Source organism: Suricata suricatta, chromosome 6, assembly GCF_006229205.1.
Source record: "Suricata suricatta isolate VVHF042 chromosome 6, meerkat_22Aug2017_6uvM2_HiC, whole genome shotgun sequence".
NCBI classification, from domain to species: domain Eukaryota; kingdom Metazoa; phylum Chordata; class Mammalia; order Carnivora; family Herpestidae; genus Suricata; species Suricata suricatta.
In genome coordinates, this window is record NC_043705.1 from 42,147,194 (window position 1) to 42,171,486 (window position 24,293).

At 40.1% G+C, this 24,293-nt stretch overlaps 1 protein-coding gene across 1 annotated transcript in view; it reads right to left on the bottom strand.

The window, feature by feature from the left end:
- The window catches only part of DEPDC1B (DEP domain containing 1B), an 85,825-nt gene that overhangs the window by 56,924 nt on the left and 4,608 nt on the right, over positions 1-24,293 (bottom strand). Inside the window, exon 2 of the mRNA XM_029941363.1 lies at positions 19,541-19,806. Coding sequence (XP_029797223.1) covers positions 19,541-19,806 — 266 coding nt within the window. The remainder of the gene's footprint in view (positions 1-19,540; positions 19,807-24,293) is intronic.

Below are 24,293 nucleotides of genomic sequence, written 5' to 3' on the forward strand. Positions count from 1 at the left end.
AAAAAAACACTAGCAGAATCACCATCTATGTGAACTAAAAAGGAAAGCATTCAAAATGCAAAAGACACAGTCAAGAATCTCAAGCTTCTGTAAGCAGGAAGTATATGACAAAGTTATTTTGCTGTAAACATGAGCCATTTTTTATGGAAAAGGAAAAATGACTAAGTGTGCCAAGCCAAGACTTCAGAGGGAAGAGCCAGGAACCATGTAACAATCACTCACAGAAAGCAGAACTAGGCCCTAATCAAGGAATGGTAGACACATGTTCAACTGCATTTTAGAAGGGCTATGGGCTGAGATTCCTCTATGCGATGCCACAATGGGATAAATTTAAGAAGTCATGATGCAGGGGATGAATGTAGTTTGGCAATGAATGCCTTAGTGCCCAAAGTGTATTTTGCAAGAAGGGCCACAACAGTATTGTCCATCCTTTCCCAATGTGACTTCTCCCCAATGTGACTCTTCCCCAGTATAACTCTGATGTGGTCAAATAATCAACAGGATGAGATGACTGAATGTGAACAGGCCCTTTGGCAGCTTTGACAAATAGAATATGGCAGAAGTAATGTTTTGCTGACTCCAGGCATAGACCTTAGCTACCTGGCAGTTTCCTCTTCTTGCCTATTGTAAATATTTGCTCTTGGGACCCTCATTCTTGAGACATAACCTCTCAGAAGCCAGCCATCACATAAAAATAGTGGCCACCCTAACACCATCATCCCATGAAAAGTATAACCCATGTGGAGGTGCCCTACTGGATCAAACCTCACATAAAGAGAGAGAGGAGCCAAGAAGCACAAAGGCACCAACCACAACTCTAAGCAGATAAAGAAGCCATCTTGGAAGTGAACTGTGCAGCCCAACTGATGCCTTATGGGTAATGGGCAAACTGCCAAATGTGCTCTTTTGCAATTCTTCACACAAAAATTATGAGTATAATAAAATGCTTGAAGCCACTATTGTTTATAGGTTATTTCTCAGAAACAGAATACCAGAACAATCCCAAATTCACACCATCAATAAAAATCACAGTAAAAACCTTAAAATTTAAAATATAATAGAAGAAAATATCTCTTTGACTTTCAGTAATAAATGGACTCTTCTTAAGCAAGATACAAAACCATAAAGTAAATGGGGTACCTGTGTGGCTCAGTTGGTTGAGCGTCCAACTTTGGCTAAGATCATGATCTCACAGCTTTTGAGTTTGAGCCCCACGTCGGGCTCTGTGCTGACAGTTCACAGCCTGGATCCTGCTTCAGATTCTGTCTCCCTCTCTCTCTGCCCCACACAATTGCATTGTGTTGCTCTCTCTCTCTTTCTCTCTCTCTCTCAAAAATAAACATTAAAAAAAGTTTTTAAACCAAAAAGTATAAAAAAAAAAGATTGACACTTACATTAAAATAAAAAACCTTTCTGCTTGTCAAAACACAAAATGAAAAAAGTAGGAGATCTTCGCAATCCAAATAACGGACAAAAAGGATTAATATCCAGAATACTTTTTTTTTTTAACTCCTAAAAGTATATAAGAAAAAAATCCTATAAAAAAGGCCAAAGACATCAACCACGCATTTCCAGACGCGGAACCAGGAATGATGAATAAACATATAAAAGGCACTTGATCCATCAATAATCAAATAAAATCACAACAAGACAGCATTTCATACTTAACCAGATTGGCAAAAGATCAAGTCAGTCAATATCAAATGTTTTCTACTACTGGATAAAACTTAGCACAGCCACTATGCTATGTTGGCATTACCTAGTAAAGTTGAACAAAATATGCAATCTCCTCTAAACTAATTTCATTCTGTGTAACTCTGGGGAGTCTAGAGAAACTCTTACAAATGTGCAAAAGGAGACATGTCTATAAATGTTCATGGCAGCAGTGCTTATAAAAGCAAAGAACTGGAAGCAACCCAAATCTCCAGTGGGAGGGGAAGAGATAAACGGACTGTGGTATACTGATTAAACATAAACTGGTTGAGAAAATTCCATAATTATAATCAAATATACCAACACAAATGAATCTCAAAAATCATGAGAAATAAAAGCAAAGAATACATACTCTTTGATATCTGTTATATAAAGTTCAAAGCAGAGAAAAATATCTCAGAAGCCAAAACAATATCTATTATATAAAGTTCAAAACAGAAAAATATTTCAGAAGCCAAAATAATATAAGGATAAGTATTAAAACAATAAAGAGAAGCAAGAAAATGATTAACACAGAAGGCAAGAGAGTGATGACCTCTTGGAAAAGAAAATGCGAATTGTCAGTGAAAACATATTCATTCTAGTATTCTTATATAAATTATTTAGATAGAGTTTATATACTCTTGTATGGCATATATTTTAAGTACAATTGAGAATATTTAAAAAGAGCAGAGCTCCCTCCAGTGGGCTACATTGGTCTTTGCTTTTAAAATTCTAAATTTAATCCTAATATGATCTTGGATTCCAAAATGATAAAGTCCCTTAGAAATAATCTAGTTGTACACTGAATAAAGGAGACCAGAAAAGGAATCAGCACCAGCTCATCATCCAACACAACAGCAATCCAGGTCGTACATTGCCACCTCGATTGCCAAATTTTGGTTGAAAAAAAAGCAATTAAAAATAAACCATTCCAGAGGTGCCTGGGTGGCTCAGTCAGTTGAGTGTCCAACTTTTGATGTGGGCTCAGGTCATGATCCCAGGGTCGTGGGATCAAGCCTTCATGGGTTCTGTGCTGAGTATGGAACCTGCTGCAGATTCTCTCTCTCCCTCTCTCCCTTCCTCTGCCCCACTCCCCAGCTCATGCATTGTCTTTCTAAAAATAAAATAAACAGTAATAAACTATTCCATAAGAATTTAATATCTTTTGACAAATTTATTTAAAATTAGAATTTATTAACTAATCAATCAATTAAAATATTCTAGGGGATCTGAACTGCAAAGAAAACATAGTTTATAAATCTTCATAAAGGTGAGTCATGACACAGTGCACTAACAAAGTTCTTCCTATAATACACGCTAAATTTGTTTCTTTAGCATCAGCAGAAATTTGCAGAATCTACCACTTTTGCCAGACTGCCTCTTTGCCTTAGTCACCTAAGCCTCTGTACAATTTGAAAAGCCAGGCGGAAAGTGATTATTATAGGAGCTGACCTCCCCGAGACTGTGGTTTCCAAGACACCAGGCGTGTGCTCGCTTTGGCAGCACATATACCAAGACACCATGCATTAGGCAAACCTGTAGCTATTTGCTGGGTTCCAGTGTGCTCTGTACCCATGTAATGTATTGTTCATGACTAGTAACGGTATATGGTACAATATCATGTAAATGCTGAAAAACTGTAAATGATTGTATTTCACAGTACTGCTTAAAGGTGTATCAGAAATATAAAGTATTTGAGGGAATGAGAATAAAAGATGAAGCTCGAAAAAACAGTTGCCAAACTAAGGAAGCCTTCACCTCTGAGATCAGAAATCGTTCCTGACTCCATATGAATAAAGATTCTATTACGAGTAAAGGATAGAGTGAGTTTGTTTTTAAGGAAGGGAGAGATGTGATCTGGTCTGAGAGACACTCTTACCTTATTAGCAATAACTATTTAGAAAAGGAATTCCATTTACAAGGGAAGAAAATATAGAAAATATCTAAAACTTAAAGAAATGTGTGGGATTTACAAACTACCATTATTTACAATAGCACCAAAAAAACATGAACTACTTAGATCTAACAAAACTTGTGCAGCATCAGTACGTGCAAAGCTACAAAGCACGGCTGAGAAATTAAAGACCCAAATGAACTGAGAGCTACGCCATGTTCATGATTTGGAGGGCTCAATTTTGTTAATTTGTCAAATCCCCCAAATTGACCTACAGAGTTCATACAATAACATTAAAATTTTTTGACAAATTTTTATAGAAATATGTAAGGAGATTATAAAATTTATGTGGACAAGCACAAGAACTAGAATAGACAAAATAATTTTGAAAAAAAAAACAAAGAGGACTTCCACCAACTGATTTTGAGAGTTATTATACATCTGCAGTGATCAAGACTGTTGTATTGGAGACAAGCTGGGCAGACAGGACAGTGGAACAATATATAAATTAAGTCATAGGACTTTATATGGTACTGTGTCCCCTATCCACAAGAGCACACAGTCCAAGATCTAGGAGTGGAAGTAAGAACAGTCCTATTGACCATCCCTCGCAGTGACCCATCCCCAAAACCCTTGGCTCTGCAGTTAAAGGTCCTGCCCCCAGAAGAGAAGCAAGTCTTCCTGCCAGGAGACATAGCAAGTGCACTTGAGACTCCTTGCGGCAGGGAGCAGAGGCAAGAAGAGAGGCTGCTGCCATGGTAGAGGTAACCGACCCTGATCAGCAGGAGGAGGGTGGGCTGCTCCTCGCCTGTGGAGGCAAGAAGACCCATGGCCCCTCTTGGTACTTCGTTGCCCCACTCTAACTGTAAATGGGTATGGACAGAAACATCAGCCTAAGAAGTGTAGGCTGTGAAAGGTGCAGACACTTTCAGGAATGAACTTTGGGGTCATGCTACGAGGTAAGATACCCAGAGCTTGTCAAGGTGATAGCTGAGGGTGAGGAAATTTACAGTGGCCAGTGGGAAAGAGAGAGGATGAGGACCAACTGTAGCCATAAGACTGGCTAAAGCAACAAGGCTTATATTCTTCCCAGGAATTTCCATCTCCTGCATGTCGCCTCAGGAAGAAAGTCCCATAGGCACGTGAAGAGAAGCAGATGTGTGTAGCACCAGTGATTGGCTATGCCGGCCATGGAGGCACACAGTTTCCTACCTCCCTTCAAGGGGCCAGCAGCCTCCAAGACAGCCCCTCGGACTCTAACCTTTCGTGCTTCGGCATGATGCTTCCAGCGCATCAGTGAGCACAGAGTGGAAAACGGAGCCAGGACAATGCTACCAGGAGACAGAGGACTCCTCTAGAAAGCAACCATTTTCCACAGACTCCCCATCAGCCTGGCCAAGACTTTCTCAGAACTGCATCCTCTCGTCTTAGGTCCTTCCTGCCCAATTCTTTCCGCTCTGCTTTCCCAGAGATCACACCTGCAGCAGAGTCCCAGCCCCTTGCTCCCTTCCCCTTTTGACCTTTCCAGACATACCCCAAATACTAGCATTAATTTCCTTTCACATCTAGTCCCATTGTAGCATCTTATTCTTTTCTCAGAGAACTTGAATTAACAGACCCAGGCCTGTCTCACTCCAAGCTGTTTGTTACAGTCCTTCCATTACTGACTTCACATTATACTTAACTGCAGCTCACTCGATGTGGGAAAAGACTGAGCCACTCTAACTCAGGAACAGGAGGAGTGACTATTGCTTAACTCCTTCTCAGTAAAAAGGGACCTCCTCACTTACTAACCTTTGAACTTCTTTCTCCATGAATACGAGGCATTGTGCTAGGTGTGGGGGACACAGATGAAAGCAAATTCTTTCACAGCCTTATCTTCCACCACACCCTTCCTAATAACACCCTACACGTTCTTATAGCTTTCAAGCTCACTTGCTCTGACCACTTTTATAAGCAATTCCCTTCACCTTGAATGACCCCTCTCCTTTGCCTGGCAAACACCCGCTGACGCATCAAGACTGAACTCAAGCGTCATCTCTGGAGCAAAACATTCTCTGACTTACGCAAGCAGAGTTGATTCCTTGGTCCTCTGACAACACACACTAATCATGACATCTGTGATAATGAATTCAGAATTACCTGTTTTCCTAACTAAACTGGGGCTCTTTGAAGCAAGGGTCATACATCCAAAGTGTTTAGCACTGTGCCTGGCATAGAGTAGGTACTCCTAGATGCCTGAGAAGAGAAAGGGAAGCAAAAGACTACAGCGAGAAACAGCACACCTGAGATCTAACTAACAAGGACCTTAACAAACAAAGACCAGCGCCAAGAAGAAGCCAGTTTTCCACAAGTGGTGAAATGCTGACTGGTCACCAGTTGCATAATAACACTGAAACAGGGGCATCTGGGTGGTTCAGTCAGCTGAGCGTGCGACTGCAGCTCAGGTCATGATCTCACAGTCCATGGGCTCAAACCCCACGTCAGGCTCTGTGCTAACAGTGAAGAGCCTGGTTGGAATTCTTTCTCTCTCTGTCCCGCCACACTTGCTCAGCAGCTTGCACATGCTCTCTCAAAATAAATAAATTTTTTTTTTAAATGCTGAAACAAACTATGCTTTCTTACACTCTTGTGAAACACCTGTCAGGCCTTTCCCACTGCTAGTTTGCAGGCTTATCAAATTCAGATAGTGGCCAGCCCCACCCTTGTGCACCCCTCACATGTCCCCTCTTACAGCCTGCACCTCAAGGTAAGTCCCCACTCTTCTCAGAAACTCCTGGCCCGGAGTAACTGACAAAAACTGGTAGATTCCCAGGGGATCATTTTGTTTCTTGGTCAACGGTATTTAAGAACTACTCCTGTTCAACCTACCTTCTCTGGCCAAAAAACTTTCTCTTCCTCTAAGGGGAGTGCTCAGTGGGCTATGTTCACTGATTTTTCTGGATTCTCTACTGATGAAGCTCCATTCTCTATTAATGATAATCACTAGGCATTATGAATTCATAGGGAGGAAACTTGGGTAAGGATTAAAGGAAAAAAGAATTGAAGACCAATTGGTGAAATAAACAAACACAAAGCCAAGGGAAAAAGAAATGTGACACAAAACTCAAAACACGGGAATATGACCACACACAATGGCCAGGGTAGAAAGATAAAACATACGCTTGAAATTAACCTGAGGTAATCACCCAGAAGCCTAAAATAGGATGTCACAAAAGTTTGTCAGTAACCAGTAGATGCCTTTTGTGAGTCAGAACAGTCTATTCAACACTCTGCTTAACACACCTACTTTCCCTGGCATGTTTTCCATCCAAAGATGGCAGCAATAACGTAACCTCAGAATGAGTTGAGACTGGTATAGAAAGAACCCTCTGCCCAAGGCCACGTGCAACCAGCTTACTGCTTACTTGTCGTGCATTCTGCTCCTGCACCGCTTGGACAGCTGGGTCCTCGGCTGGAATCCATCCCCGCAGCTTCGGACAGACTGCACCGCGGCTTACCTTTCGGCCAGTCTATACACACCGTAACTGTAGCACTGTGGCACCGTTTCCTCGGCCCAAAAGAACTTCCCAGTTTTGCTCCTTCAACAGGCACTGCCTGTCATAGCAGTCTGAGTTATGGGTTGCAAAAACCAATTATGGCTAATTTAACCACAAAAAATAATTGAAAATATCCAAGTAGGTCACAAAAGCAATAGGAGAGCTAGAGAACTAGCATCAGAAAGGAGGGGGGAAAATGTGAGGGAGAAATGAAGCCACAGCACACCCCCAGCAGGAACCACAAGGGACAGTCTAGTGTCAGCTACTGCTGGCACCACGGCCTCTGCGTGCTGCCCTTGCTCCTGCAAGCTGCCACTGCTGTCCCAAGAAATCCCAAGCTGTCCCTTCCCCTCTGCATCTCTCACTTGAGATTCAAAGTCCTAGGTAGGAGCGTATTGACCGCCAAGGGCAGGACAGGTCCCCAAACTCTAACTGCTGGGGGCACAAAGAGGGAGAATCTCACCGACCTTGGCTTCTACCAGGAAGACCGGGCCCTGCCTCCCTCTAAGGATCAGAAAAACAGGAATCTCACAAAACAGAAAAGGAGCTTACAATGCTTGGCAGCAAAAGAGGTGAAATGTCCAGTATGTGTTTCATCATCACCCCACAGCAATGCCGCAGTAACCTGAACATTCGTTCCTGACTTCTGTGGGAGGTGTGGGTACAGAGACGCTGAGGGACTCATCCAGCTCCCGAGGCTCTACATGCCCAGAGCCATGACATAGGAGCATGTTCATGCTAACCACAGTTCTATTGGAAGAACTGCAAGGACTTACAGATTGACAGGTACTCTGACAAAGGTTAGAGTTACACTCCAGACGTCAGTAAAACGCTAAACATCAGTAAAGATTCCAGTTGTGAAGGGGTGAGGGAAGGGGTCCAAGACAGTAGCATGGGAAGACCCTGAACTCACCTCCTCCCAGGGACACACAGAATCTACACTGACATATACAGCAATTCCTCCTGAAGAACTGAGGGTCAGTGAACAGCTTCTGCACATCAGAGGATAGAGGAACCACACAGAGAATGGGCAGAAGAGACAGGGACAAGGGGACGATGAGAACACCACCCCCCGACCTTATAAGCTGCAGAAGGAAGGGATAGGAACAGAGGGCCGTCAGCAGATTCGCATCACCTGAGGCATGGCAAAAAAAAAAGCAGTTGAAAGGGCAACTAACTAGACTGTAAGTGGAGGAATCGCATTTACTAACCATACAGCACCCACTGAACAGTGTGGGAACTGCTCAAACTCTCTAGACTATGGTTACCAGCAACAGTCATTGTTTTTGTCCCTCCCCTACCTTACCAGCACAGAGAAAGGCAGGGTCAAGGCACGCTAGCCAGCCCGCTGCCTCAGCCCTGGGCCCCTAGATCACACCAGTTACAGCTGTGCTGCTAAGGTGGGCCCCCCCCACCCGCCCACACCTGCCCCAGCCCCAGCCAGCCCAACAAGGCTGCCACCGCACTGTCCACACTGGGAAACGTCCCGGCCCATGCCTGCTCGAGCTCCAGCCATCCCACCGGCATGTCCGCACTGCAGAGCCCTCCAGCTGCTCCAGCTCCGGCTGCACTCAGCCAGCCAAAACCAGCTCGTTCACAGAAACATGCACACAAAGTCAAGCAAAATGAGGAGACAGAGGCACATCCTCCGAACCAATTAACAACACCTCAGAAAAAGAACTAAATACAACAGTGATAAGCAATCTACCTGATAAAGAGTTCACAGTAATGCTCATAAAGAGGTTCTCCAGACTGGAGAAAAGAGTGGATGAACTCAGTGAGAACTTCAACAAAGTGATAAAATATTAAAAAAAGAACCATCAGAGCTGAAGAATACAACAACTGAAATGAAAAACACACTACAGGGAATCAAGAGCACATTAAAGGATGCAGATGAACAAATGAGCACTCTGGAATACAGGATAAGAGAAAGTATCCAAGCTGATGAGCAAAAAGAAAACAATTTTAAAAACTGATGACAGACCAAGGGACCTCTGGGACCACATCACATTAAGGGACCTATGGTACAAGCATACTTATAATTCATATTATAAGGGTCCCAGAAAAAGAGAGGGAGAAAGGCACAGAAAACTTATTTGAAGAAAATTTCCCTAACTTGGGGAAAGAAATGTTGATCTAGGTCCCAATAAGACACCTAATAATTAAAATGCCTAAAAATAAAAATAAAAAGATTTTTTATTTTTGAGAGAGAGACAGAGAGCATGGCCAGGGGAGGGGCAGAGAGAGAGGGAGAGACCGAATCCAAAGCAGGCTTCAGGCTCTGACCTGTCAGCACAGACCCCGACGAGGGGCTCAAACCCGCAAACCATGAGATCATGACCTGAGTCAAAGTCAGACGCTCAACGGACTGAGCCACCCAGGAGACCCTAAAAAGAGAATCTTAATAGCAGCAACAGAAAAGCAATAATGAACCACTTGAGCAATGTGGGGGTTAGAAGCACTGACACCCCACTCACTGCCCTCATGCACCCCAAACCCAAGTCTAACTTTGACCTCCCCAAAACTTAACTATGAATAGCCCCCCATTGACCAGAAGCCTTGTACCTGATGATGCCAGTTAACATAGTTTGTGTATTATATGTGTTATATACTGTAGTCCTCCAATAAAGTAAGCTAGAGTAAAGAAAATGTTATTAAGAAAATCATAGAGAAAATACATTTATAACATTGTACTGCAAAGCAGCCACGTTTAAGTAGACCCATGCAGTCAAACCCTGTGTTGTTCAAGGGTCAACTGTGGTTATAAACACCAGAAACTCCCTAAGGTTATCAACTGATTTTTCAGCAGAAACTGTAGGTCATAAGGGAGTGGTATAATATATTCATAGAGCTGAAAGGAAAAAACCTACAGCTAAGATTACTCAACCCAATAAGGTTATCACTCAGAATTGAAAGAGAGACAGAGAATTTCCTAGATAAACAAAAGTTAAAGGAGTTCATCACCATTAAAGTAGCCTTACAAGAAATGTTAAAGGAACTTCTTTAAGTGGAAAAGGCCATTAATTATAAGGCAATTATGAATTGAAAAAAATATAAAGTAAAAGCAAACAGAGAAAGGTACTACCTCAATCACCTGTAAAGCCAGTATGAAGGTTAAATAAAGACAAAAGTAGTAAAATCAAATATATCTAGAAACTTAATTTAGGGATTCATAAAAATATGTACAATATGACATCATAAACATAAACCATGCAGATGGGAGAATATAAATGTCGTGTTTTTAAAATGTGTTCTAACTTAAGTGACCATAGACTTAATAAAGCCTGCTATATATTTAGGATATTATAAATGAACCTCAAAATAGCCACAAACCAAAAAGAATAAAATACCTACAAATCAATTTTGCCAAGGGGGTAAAAAGCACACTCTAAAAACTCTAAGACACTGATGAAAGAAACTAAAGACAACAGAAACAAATGAAAAGATACACCATGCTCATGGATTGGAAGAACTAATATGATTAAAATGTTGAGAAGCAGCTGGCTGGCTCAGTAGGTTAAGCGTCCAATTCTCGGTTTTGGCTCAGGTCAAGATCTCATGGTTTTGTGAGTTCAAGCCCCACATACCAGCTCTGCACTGGCCAAGAGGAGCCTGCTTGGCATTTTCTGTCTCCCTCTCTCTCTGCCCCTCCCCTACGCACACTGTCTCTGTCTCTCTCAAAATAAATAAATAAACTTAAAGAAGTGTTTTTAAAAGGGTGCCTGGTTGGCTCAGTCGGTTAAGCATCCAACTTCAGCTCAGGTCATGATCTCGCTGTCCTTGAATTCGAGCCCCACATTGGGCTCTGTGTTGACAGCTCAGAGCCTGGAGCCTGCTTCGGATTCTGTGTGTGTCTCTCTCTCTGTCCCTCCCCTGCTCACGCTCTGTTTCTCTCTCTCTCAAAAATAAATAAAATTTTTTTTAAATTTTTTAAAAATTTAATTTCATACTATGCAAAGCAATCTACAGATTCAATGCAATCTCTATTAAAATTCCAATGATAATTTTCACAGAACTAAATAGAACAAGTAATCCTAAATTTTGTATGGAACCACAAAACACTCTGAAGAGACAAAGTAATCCAGAGAAAGAACAAAGATGGAAGTTTCACAAGCCCAGATTTCAAACTATACTGCAAAGTTATTGTAATAAAAACGGTATGGTACTAGCATGAAAATAGACATATAGATTAAAAGAACAGGACAGAGAGCCCAGGAATAAACTTAAGCGTATAGGGTCAACTAATAGACAACAGAGGAGGCAAGAACATACAACAGGGAAAAGGTAGTCTTTTCAATAAATGGTGCTGAAAAAACTGGACAGGCAAATGTGAAGAGAATGAAACTAAACCACTTTCTTACACCATACACACACACACAAAACCCTCAAAATGAATTAAAGACTTAAGTGTGAGACCTGAAACCATAAAAATCCTCAAAGAAAAACATAGGCAGTAATTTCCTGGATGTTACCCTTAGCAACATATTTATGGATATATCTCCTGAGGCAAGGGAAACAAAAATAAACTTTCGAGACTACATCAAACTGAAAAGCTTTTGCGTAGCAAAGGAAAATATCAACAGAACAAACAGGCCACCCACTGAGTGGGAGAAGATATTTGCAAATGATATATCCAATAGGGGGTTTAATACCCAAAATATACAAAGAACTACAACTCAATAGCAAAATACTCAAATAATCCAACTAAAAATGGGCAGAGAACCTGAATAGACATTTTTTCAAAGACATAGCAGTGGCCGAAAGACACATGGAAAGATGCTCAGTATCACTAATCATCAGGGAAATGTGAATCAAAGCCATGAGATCCTACCTCACACCAATCAGAATGGCTACAATTAAAAGACAAGAAATCACAAGCATTGGCAAAAACGTGGAGAAAAAGGAGCCCTCAGGCAGTGTTGGTGGAAATGTAAGTTGGTACAGCCACTGTGGAAATCCGTATGCACGTATCTCAAAAAATTAAAGAAATACCACCATATGACCCTGTAATTCCACACTGGGGTATTCACCTGAAGAAAACAAAAACACTAATTTGAAAAGATAAATGCACCTCTATGTTTATAGCAAAAGTATTTACAACGGCCAAGATATGGAGGCAGCCCAAGTGTCCATCAACAGATGGATTAATCAGATGAAAGAGAGAGAGAGAGAGAGAAAGGAAGGATTCCAGCCATAACAAAGAAGGAAATCTTGTCATTCACAACACAGGTAGACCCAGAGAGTATTATGCTAAGTGAAATAAATCAGAGAAAGACAAATACTGCATGATTTCACTTACACACTGAACCTGAAAAGAAAACAAAGCAGAAACAACAACAACAAAAACAGACTAATAGAGACAAATAACAAACTGGTGTTTGCCAGAGGGGAGAGGGGAGAGAAATGGGTGAAACAGGCAAAAGAGATAAAGAGGTATAAAATTCCTGTTACAAAATAAGTCATGAATAAAAAGTACAGCATAACAAACATAATCAATAATATTGTAATAACTTTGTATGGTGACAACTATACTAACCATGGTAAGCATTTTGTAATATATGTAACTATCAGATCACTATGTCATACACCTGAAACTAACATAATATTATATGTCAACTATACTTCAATTAAAAATAAATTTTAAGTTAAAATCTACTCCACAGCCAGATATTTAAGAAACTGCACCAAACTTCTCCCTCTGACTTCCCGACCTAAAATGTCTCCAGCCAAGCCAGACTCCTCTCCTCTCCTAGGAAAGCCCACGCAGACATTTCTGACCAAGAGCCCCACAGTCTTGCTATCCTTGTCGCCTGAAATAGCCTCTCCCTTCCCATCCCTTCTCGTTAGCCAGATCCCACAGCATTTTCAGGACCCAGGCTGACGCCCCCCACCTCCTGCTCCATGAGGTCACAGCCAGTGGGTCACAAACACAAATCCTGCAGTGGCTCCGCAGAAACATCACCATGACACAGTGTGGTACCACGGAAGGGAAGGGCAGCCAGAGTAGCAACTGCAGTGGGTCTGCCCAACAAAAGACTTTCAGGTTCACAATTTCTTAAGACACTGCGTCAAAGCTCATACTGTGAGGAGCCTCTGGGGAAAGGAACTGGGTAGCTGGAGAAGAGAGGTGAAATGGAGATTTTTCATTGCATATACTCTATAAAACTTCGTAAATTTTGAACCACATTATAGTATTATCTTCCCCAAATACCCAAAATTGAAAAGTAAAAATGAGATGAAAACATTTTAATGACTAAAAACACTAGGCCAGTGAAACAAAACATGTGTGTCAACCCAAGGACTATCAGTATACCACCTATAATTTATTATATGTTCTGGTTCATTTTGGTTAATTAATTAAATAACACCTTGTTTTTGCTACTTATCTTTTTCATATATGTATACTCTACCTCTCTAGAGAATGCCAAATTAGGGACGGAAAGAATCATGTTACATTTCTTTTTTTTTATCTCCTTCACTGCCTTAGATTGACAAACACATGGGATAAGTACTCAATATTTGGAATCATAAACATTTAGAATCTTAAAAGTCCTTAAAAATCTAGGCCATCTTGTAATTGTATAGATGAAAAAACAGGTGCCTATGAAGACTACAAAACATATCCAATTATCACAGGACAACGACCCAGGATTTGACGAAAAGAATAAAAACAAAAGAAAAAATCACACACACATTTTGAGTTTACTATGGGAATACAGGATGCCCACTAGAGGGAGCTAATAGCCCATTAATTTGAAGGTGAGGTCCCTAAGTGTTCCATTCAGAGGGATAATGAAAATTTTTTCCCAGGACCCCAGGATGTGACTAAAGAGCCACAGACCTAAACAATGTAAATTCACATCTCTTTAGCCAGAGGTACAAATGGAGATCTTCAAATCTCCAGCATAAAAAAAAAAAAAAGGTTATCAACAAACAGTAAAATTGATGTTTTTTTAACACACAATTCTACCAATTTTAATATATGTACACATTTGTATAACCACCACAATCAGGAAACAGAACAGTTCCACTTTTCCCAAAAACTCCTTCTCTGATTTTATAGTCACATCTCCTCCCGCCCACCCACACAGTGGCATTCCATTGTATAGATGTAAAATGTTTATCCATTCGCCCACTGAAGAACATCTATCTGGTTTGTTTTCAGCTACTGGCAATTACTATAGAACTGCTATTAATATGCATGTACAACCTGTTGTGTGAAAATAAGTTTTCACTTTTCTAGGGTAAATGCCCAAACATGGGAATACTGAGTTATACAGTATGTATAGGTTCAATTCTAAAAGAAAATGCCAAACTGCTTTCCACGGTGATAATCAATCCAAGCTTCCTACCACCAACAGATGAGATTTCTAATTGTTCTGCATCTTCTCTGGCCATTAATATGTATTTTTATTTTAACCATTCCAATAGAGATATAGTAATACCTTAGTATGGTTTAGTTTGCATTTCCCTAATACCAATGATAAAAATCTTTTCAGAAGTCAGTAGCTCTCAAGTTATCTTTAATGAAATGTCGATTTAAGTGTTCTGTTCATTTTCGAATTGGGCTGTCTTCTTATTGTTGAGTTTTGTAAGTTCTTTATATATTCTTGATACCAGTCCATTATCATACATGTGGCTTGCAAAAAGTCTCTCCCCATCTGGACCTTATCTTCTCAGTCTCTTAATAGTGTCTTGTACAGAACAAAAGTTGTGAATTTTGATGAAGTACAATTTATCTTGGTTTTTTTCTTTTGTGAATCACGCTTTTGGTGTCATGTCTAAAAACTCTGTCTAACCCCAAGACATAAAGATCTCTGGTTTCTCTAAATTTTTTATATTTTTACATTTAAATCTGGGGCACCTGGGTTACTCAGTCTGTTAAGTGTCCGACTTAGCTCAGGTCAAGATCTCACAGTTTGCGAATTCAAGCCCCCCGTGTTGGGCTCTGTGCTGACAGCTTGGAGCCTGGAGCCTGCTTCAGACTCTATGTCTCCTTCTCTCTCTGCCCTTCCCCCACCTGCGTTCTGTCTCTCTCTGTCTCTCAAAACAAATAAATGTAAAAAAATTTTTTTAATTAAATCTATGATTCACTTTGAATTAATTTTTGCATAAAGTATGCAGTTTGCATCTGAGGTTCATTTTTTTGAAGATAGAGGATATATATCCAATTGTTCTAACACCATTTGCTTAAAAGACTACTCTTTTTCCTTTAAACTGCTTTTACACTTCTGTCAAAAATCAAGCGGCCAAGTTTGTGTGTGATCCTGGACCACCAATGTAAGCATCCACTCCATCACCAATAACACAGTCTCCGTCACTGTAGCTTTATGTAGTAAGTCTTAAAACTGGGCAGCACGATTCTTGCTTTTTTAAATTAAGAATGTGAAAGTAACATTATTCAGTAGAGCTAGCAATATCTACGTAACAAATTCTTGTTTCAAATTAAAATCAGTATTTTGGAGATAGGCCAGGAAAAAAAAAAGCAAATATGAAGGAAAGGGAACGGAAAGAAAAAGGGAAATGAAGACAAAGAAGTGGGAACATGAATGAGACACACATAAAGAGGTAGAAACAAAGAAAGAAAAAGAAGAAAAAAAGGGGACAGGGAGGGGAGGGAAAATTTTTTTAAAAAGTGGTTCCCTGCACATCAGATCTCAAGCACTAAAGCCGAGCCAGTAAGTTTCTGTCTGTGAGCAGCAAACACCTTCCCACTTACACTATTCAGCAGAGCTAGCGTCGGTAATGAGAACAGGTCAAGGCCCAGGTAGCTCACCAGACCAGAAACCTCATCCTCCTAAAAATCCACAACAGGACAAACATTTTTCTCATTAAATCACCCCAAATAAGCAATCACAATGCCCACTTCAATATTTATATGACTCATTACATTAGGTTTAAATACTCCTATATAACTGCCTGTTCACATAAATAAATGGACACATTCGATGCTCAGTATGGTATTTCCTTAACTAGATGGTTTGGTCTAGAGGTTTTAAAGAGAAACATCTTTGGTTCTCTTCCGATGAAATATCCACCCTGTCCACTTCCCAGGGTTGCCGTGAAGATCAAAGGAGATTATGGAAGGGAAACTGCTTCATAAACTGAAATTTCTCATACAAATATATATCACTGCCTCTCCTCAATAGAGGTCCAGGACCAGGAAACTTTGTCAGACACAGATGGCAGCATCTGGCTCAACAATGTAGCCCCTTCGATGAAATCTAAAAGGGTCTGCAGTAGCAGCAAATTCAGAACTCCTTCCAAATTTTGGCATTAGTAACAAGAAAGATGTAGTTTGGTAATGAGCTCTGGGCAGTTCTCTGCAACATCTTTGACAACGATGAACTTTCAGATATCAGGGTCTTGCTTTCCTTCCTCACACACTAAAATTCACTATTTCCTTTCATTTTCTTTTCTTATACTTTGATTCACGAGAAAAAAAATCATGGTTAATAAATGTAATTGTGGTCACAGAAGAAATATGACACCAGTCTTTTAAAACTAGAAATTAGATTTGACACATTCCAAAATAAAAGGTTAACTTACGATTTCTGTTACAAAATTCTCCCACATATACTGTGTATGTGTGTGTGTGCGTGTGTGTGTATTTTCTGTCTTCAAAAAAATGCTATAAGAGCCTTTGGTATTTCATGTAGCTTTCTCTAACTCACAAACCCAAGAAACCACCCACCTTCTGCTCTATTTGTAAGTGCTTAGGTTGATTATGTTTACCTTCCTTTATTTGACAACTTCTTGTCTTTCTGCAATATTTATTTATTTTTGAGAGAGAGAGCACTTGAGCAGAGGAGGGGCAAAGAGAGGGAGACAGAGGATGCAAAGCAGGGTCTACATGGACAGCAGAGAACCCGATGCTGGGCTCAAACTCATGAAGCATGAGATCATGACTGAGCCTAAGTCAGACGCTTAACCAACTGAGCCATCCAGTCATCCTTTGACGACTTCTTGAAGACAGCTTCTATAAGTATATAAACACAAGTTGGCCACATCAAATGCATCTTGTTTATTACTGTGTGTGTTTACTCATCCAATCACTAATTTAATGACTTAAGATAACCTCATGTTATGGAAATGGAGGCAATACAGCATTCCACAAGAACACAGGCTTCAGACACACACACCTCAATTCAAATCCCAACTCTTTTACTACCAGCTGAGTTGACTCTTCAGAAGTTACTAACTTTGGCCTTATTAACTTCCTAATCTTTAAAATTTGGATAGTACACTACATCGACAGACGGTGAATTTAGGATAATATACTACATCGACAGATGTTGAATTAAATGACAATAATGTGGTAAGTCAGCCCATCATCGATTGTGACTACCTTAGCTCCTTACGTGCCAGGAAGATCCTGGGCTGTCCGCTCCAGCCTCCTTGATACTACTTAGGCCCTTCCCATCCATTAAAGCTTGATATTTAGAAGCATGTTGTGGAATTTCTCCCCCTTACTGACTCTCCACCTGCTTTCAAATCTCACCTGCCTCTGCTCCTCATCCCCTTCATCCGCTTCCATTACAAGCCAGCAGCAGGACTACTCTGCTAGGAAAGCAGGTACAAGCAGAGCAGGCAGGGCAGCCGCCGCCCCGCTCCCCGCCCCTGGAGCCCCGGCACACAGCTGTGAGGATCCGAGCTCCGGTCCCGGAAGCTGCACGTGGCGACAGCTGCCGCCACACTCATTAGCTCACTCTCAATTCAGGGCACATGCTCCTTAACAAATGCTTTGTGTGTCTGAATAGATTTCATCCCAGAGTAATGTAAGAAATTGGCAAACACCACTGGTTAACTTATAGGACTTCCACTCAGGCAAATGGAAAGCTATGAGTTTTCAGCTGGTCAACAACGGAAGAAAATCCTGCTCCCTTTATGATTCACAAGTATTAGAGAAAGTGAAGAGAAAACCACTATTTAGTGGACAAATGCACTCTGCCTGAGTTTTCAAGCGAAGCACCTGATGAAGTCTTCACCCGGACGTGAAGCATGCTCTGGCAGCGCAGGGGGTTGGGCTCCTAGAGCATACTCCCATTTCCCTCTTCTGAGGACCCCGAAAGCCTCCTGGGACGCAATGGATGTTACCCAATGTAAGGTCACAAAAGAACAGATTGGAAGTTACTCATCCGGACAATCTTTTAGAAGTGCTCTATCTAAGTTGTGACGGGGTAAAGCAATTACAGTTTCCCAAGAGAAAAGAACACTTACAAATCCCCAGTGAAGTATGGCATGCAGAACCAGGGCTGGAGTTTACACTGCCTGATGCTAACAAGCGCTACAGTCTCAGAATAAGCTCAAATCACCCAAGATCCTAATTAAAAGTTGGATGAGCACACCAGAAATAACTGCCAAGTGAAGAAACAACTAAATGTTCCACCACAGTCTCAATGTCTAGAAGCTGGAGACTGCCGACGAAACTCCATAAAGAAGTTCAATGCTAAATGTGCAATAGTGTGTGGTCTTAGCCTTGGTGCCAGTGGCCACCCTCACTCTGCTCTGCAACCTTCCTCAGCAGCTAGTCCACAAAGTAGCCAAAGACATAGTTCAGGGAAGAAATAGGGTTTCTCTGCTCAAAGTTAGGAGTCCCAGGGGCCCCAAACTCCCTTACTAAATGTAGTGAAAGAGCATGCCTAATTTTCTCTTGAAGTAAAAGAAACCAAATAATAAGGGTCCATATTCTCCACTTCTTCTTTTAATCCCTCTCAGGTTCTCAGCCCTCTGGTGGGCCTGTCAATAACTCAACACTTCCTCTTTTCACGACACGTACAGCTTCATTCCTCTTTAGTATTCTCCCCGTCCCGGATGCTTAGGTAGGTCCCCTCCGCCTCCAGGAGTAAAACAACCTAGCATGTAGTGAGAATGAAAGTCTGAGCCCAGAGACAAGCATGTTTTTCTTAGGGTGATCGGGTGGTAAGTGTCCAATCACAAAATAGCACTAATACATAAGCCAAAACATTTGGGGAGAAGCAGGTGTACATTAGGGAATTCTAGTACAATGCTTCCTACAGGCTCTGAGATGTGCCTAAAGATCAGACCCACTGTGCCACTAGCCCCCTGAATCATAACTCTCCCTGCGAGAGAGGCCCCACCCCAGAGCTGTTTCACCCTTTTATATTCTCTAAAAGCACTGAACCACTGTGGGCATCCTCCCAGATGTGCAAAAGGCAAGAAAAGATGTCCTTTTTGAAAACTCACTGCAACAAAACATGGCCAGGCACTCTACAGACCCGAGAACATGGCAATGGGCTTTACTGTGACAACACGCTCAGGTCTTCCCTCAACAAATCCCAGGGACAAGCAGCACTCAAGTGGACAAGAGAGGTTCTTTCACACGAGGCAGTTTCAAGAGACTGACCAGAGCCACTTGTCCTCCCCTTTAAAGTTTACTTGTCGCCTTTACCTGTACAAGTGACGATTGTCTTCAAAATCTTCCTGACCCCATTTTCCCTTGATGTCTTCAATAACATGATTCTTGAGGAATTTTTTCAGCAGCTGGACCGTTTGCTTGCGGGTCACCTCGGGGCCAAAGTTCTGGCTGCACCTCAACAGCTCATGCAGCCAATCCACGGCTTCCGCCGCCGTGAAGCAGCGTTCGTAACTTTTGAAACGACAGCGGTGTTTCCGTAAGGGCATCCTAGCACGAAAAAGCTCAACTGTTTCATTCCACTGGGGGGAAAAGGGAGAAAGGCGTGTAGTAATCAATTGGTTTTGTTAAAGGTTATTACATCTCAAATATTTGACAGTGAATGCGTTTTTCCACCTAGAAGACAGTCTTAATGACAGCCTTGAGATTTTTTTTATTTATAACCTTCACACTTGATAGAAAAATAAATTTAAAACTGTATTTTATATTTAAAAAATTATATTTTATTCATTCAATAAGTATTTGCTGGAGATATGACTAGCAAGTTGTCCCATTATGTGAATTTAATGGATTTTACATTAATGACAAACATATGATCAAAAATACTGGTAAACCCAAGCCCAATACGCATAATTCACTCCTTGGAGCTCTAGTATGATTTTACATCACTCAGCAAATATGTACTGTTTGCTACATGAAAAGCATTATATGGAGAGAAAAGATACAGTCCTGATGTCAAAACATGTTAAAAAATCCTGCAAAATATTTTCCTCTTAAAAAAAAATCTAGACATCCGCCCCTTCATCAGTCTTCCCTAGATTAAATGAAATGTTCACATATGGTATCCTTCCTACATAATTACACCACATCTTTTTAGTACCCTAGGCTTCCTGCCAGTCCTTCTAAAAGTCTTAAAAACTCAGTCTTACTCTCATAACCATTGTCCCTTCTCCTACTTTTCTCTTTCTGTATCACTGCACAAAAGTGAATATTCACTTTTCACCCACTGAAATCAGAAAATCTTTTTCTAGTAATTATAGTTGGTTTTTTTTTTGTTTGTTTGTTTGTTTAGAAAGGGACAGAGCATGAGTGGGGGAGAGGGGCATAGGAAGTCAGAGAGAATCTTAAGCAGACTCCATCCTCTGCATGGAGCCCAACATGGCGCTCAATCCCATGTCCCTGGGATCATGACCTGAACCGAAATCAGTGGACTGAGCCACTCAGGGGCCCCTTGGATAATCCCTTACAACAAATTTGGGGCTCAATCTATTCTAAGGCTAGAAAGAAACTGGAGCAAAATCAAGACCCCAGGAAGCTATGCAAAATGGCATATGTCCCTCAGGTACTTAGTCTCAGAATATAATCTGGAATCTGTACTGTGGTCTCTTCAGCAAGTACTCATTATAGCACCTTATAGCTATAAATATAAACATACTTTTAGACAATATCCACATATTTTTAATCATTGTTGTTGTTTTATTCTCTGCTGACACCCAGCCTTCATGTTACTCCTGATCAAGCATATTGGGAGTGGGAAGTGTTAATAAAAAAGATTTGCATTTATTGTGTTTATTGAATTATCATAGTAATTATCAATTAAACTTAATACACAATATGTTATACATTACTTAATATGGAATGAAGACATGGGTTGTGAGTTCCAATATTTCAATATTTCAAAAACAGAAGTAAATATGCCTATTAACTGACTCAAGCTGGTGAGCAGTTCCTCTGCTTATTTTAATTAGGTAAGTAATAATATACACTGTAATAAACTAAATGCAGAAGTATATACAAGCCTGCCCAGTATCTCTCCAATCCCACATATCTATCAAACATATACATACATATATAGATTTTTCCTTTTTTTATGTATGTGTATTATTACTGCTGTTGTTTGCTTCCTTCTTAAAGAAATAAGATCAATCCTATTGTACACATTACTCAACTTGTTTTTGTACTGAACATAGCATGGACGTCTTTTGTGCGAAAACCTATAGATCTAGCCCATTCTTATGAATGAGTGAGCTCCATAATTTACTTAACTGTTTTCTAAGTGACGACATGTATGTTTCCAGTTTGTTGTTTCAAAATAGTCTTATTTTAAAAGCCTAAAGGACCAATATTTTTATTTATTTTTGACAGAATGGATTTCTAGAGAGTATCAGCATATTTAAATCAGATGCAGTATATGAGCATACTGCCTTACCTTTGCCCATCCCTAGATGTTACTATCCTGTTTCTGCCAATCTGCATTCAAGAAATGGTATCTCTTAAATCTTGTTGCATGTTGCTATCTTCATCTTTAGTAATTTTCGTTTACACATCTGACACTTGACATTTTTCTATTAGGTAGTCTTTTAATTTTTTAAATGATTAAATCTGGCATTTAAGTCAAAGTCAGGAAAGTGAGTCTAATTTGCTCATTTCAGTACACCCCACAACTGAGGGCAATGTCTGACATATAAAATACGTGTGTTTAATAAAAGTGTACTGAATGAATAAATGTGGTATATTAATCCTTTTGAAAATATATTAGAAATGTTTTCTCCTGGCTTATCAATTTGTTTATGTAGTTTCTGGCTACATGAAGGTTTCACTGTTGATGATGATGTTTTAATGAAACAAATATATCTTTTTTTTTTATAGCTTCAGGGTTTTCTCCTTTAGGGGAACGAAGTTGGAGATTTCTCCATCCTGAAATATTAAAAATATTTATCAAAGTCTTCCTGTAATATTTTAGAAAAATTTTTTAAATATTTGAATCTAGGGGCTCAGTCGGTTAAGCCTCCGACTTCGGCTCAGGTCAGATCTCACGTTCGTGGGTTCAAGCCCCGCGTCAGGTTCTGTGCTGACGGCTAGCTCAGAGCCTGGAGCCTGCTTCCAGTTCTGTGTCTCCTTCTCTCCCTGACCCTCCCCCTCTCATGCTCTGTCTCTCCTGTATCAAAAATTAATAAAACATTAAAAAAATTTAAATATTTTAATCTACTTCTAGAATTTTTTTATGGTTGGAGGGAAGGTACCCTTATTTCAATGAATTGAAATATTAAGTTATCTTACATGGTATCTTTCTTGATTCTATTCTGAACCCTCTTTTTTATCCCACTGTGCTACTAGTGGTTTCCTGTGCCATGTTATACAGTCAATTAATACTAAGTTTAAATCTCTGGTAGGTCAAGGTCTACACTCTCCTTTTTTTTTTTTTTTTCAAAAAAATGTTTTTGAATTCTCATACTTTCATTCTTCTGTATGAGCTTTTCATTCAATGCATTCCCCACGCAGAAAAAAAACCAATCTATTATGATTACATTTTCATTGACTCTGTGGACAACTGATTTTCATTATGCACTAGAAATTTCCTAATAAGACATCTTTATCAAAAGTAACTTACAAAAAGAATTTTTTTAATTTTTTTAATGTTTATTTATTATTGAGACAGAGAGTTACAGAGCATGAGCAGGGGAGGGGCAGAGAGAGAGGGAGACACAGAATCTGAAGCAGGCTCCAGGCTCTGAGCTTCTGAGCTGTCAGCACAGAGCCCCACGCAGGGCTCGAACCCATGAACCGTGAGATCATGACCTGAGCCAAAGTTGGACGCTTAATTGACTGAGCCACCCAGGCACCTCAAGAATTTTTAATTTATGTTGATTTTTAATGGCATTTATCATTATGGATTATATTTACTTAATCCATGAAACACTTTAGGATTCTAAAATCTAGTGAGAACCAAGGCTTCTGCTCCCACTTATTTCCAAAAACAATTATGTTGTTATTTAGTTACTCTGTCAAGAAGGTAGAATTAAGTTCTCTGTAAAACAAGTCACAATTCTCAGTCACACTTAGAAGGAAAATATGTCAACAAAGAACGAGACAGAGCTTGAGAATGTGATTTTCTTCTACAACATATTACATTTGAAGAGATCATCTTTACAGCACAGGGGATAAAACAGATTTCTTGATGATTACAACACTTTTTTTGTTTTACTTATTTATCCCTTAAACTAGAGATCTGAAACAAGGAATCAAACAATTGCTTTTGCTTCATATTATGAGCCAAACTACAAAATACAGCACTGAGTGTTGAAATGTGCTTCCTGTTCTTTTCTCTAGGATATTTATTCCATTTCCTTCCTTCTTAGTACCAAAAATATTGTGATAATAGTGCTACAATGATGTAGCACCTGGCCCAGGAGCAGAGCAACAACCAAACCTTAGCTGGAGTTGTCCTTGCCACGCACCATCAGGACAAACCTAATTGAGTCAGTTCACCCCTTTAGGTCTCAACGGAATGACAGAACAGGACTAGACAATTATTCATGTCCATTCTAGTTCTCAGATTCAGTGACAGCTGTGTTTTAAAGTTTACCAGTTGCATCAAATGGTATAAATAACTCAGAATTATGTTCAAAGAATCAGTAAATTACAGGAGCTTTTAAAAAGTAATTTTCTTTGTCCTCATTATTTCTATTAAAATGATGAACTATGGGTGCCCCTTAAACAACGGGTTCCAAACACATGGGTCCACTTATACCCAGATTTTTGTCTACAAATACAGTACAGTCTGTAAACATATCTTCTTTTCCTTATGATTTTTTTTTCGTAATATTTTATTGTCAAATTGTTTTCCATACAACACCCAGTGCTCTTCCCCTCAAGTGCCCTCCATCATCATTAGCATCTTATGTTCAAGTCAAATGAGTGTTTACCAGCGCCCTTATCTTCCCTACAGTTAATGAAGTCTTAAACCAGCAAAGTTCATTTTTCAAGTTAATGTATAAAACTAGATTAA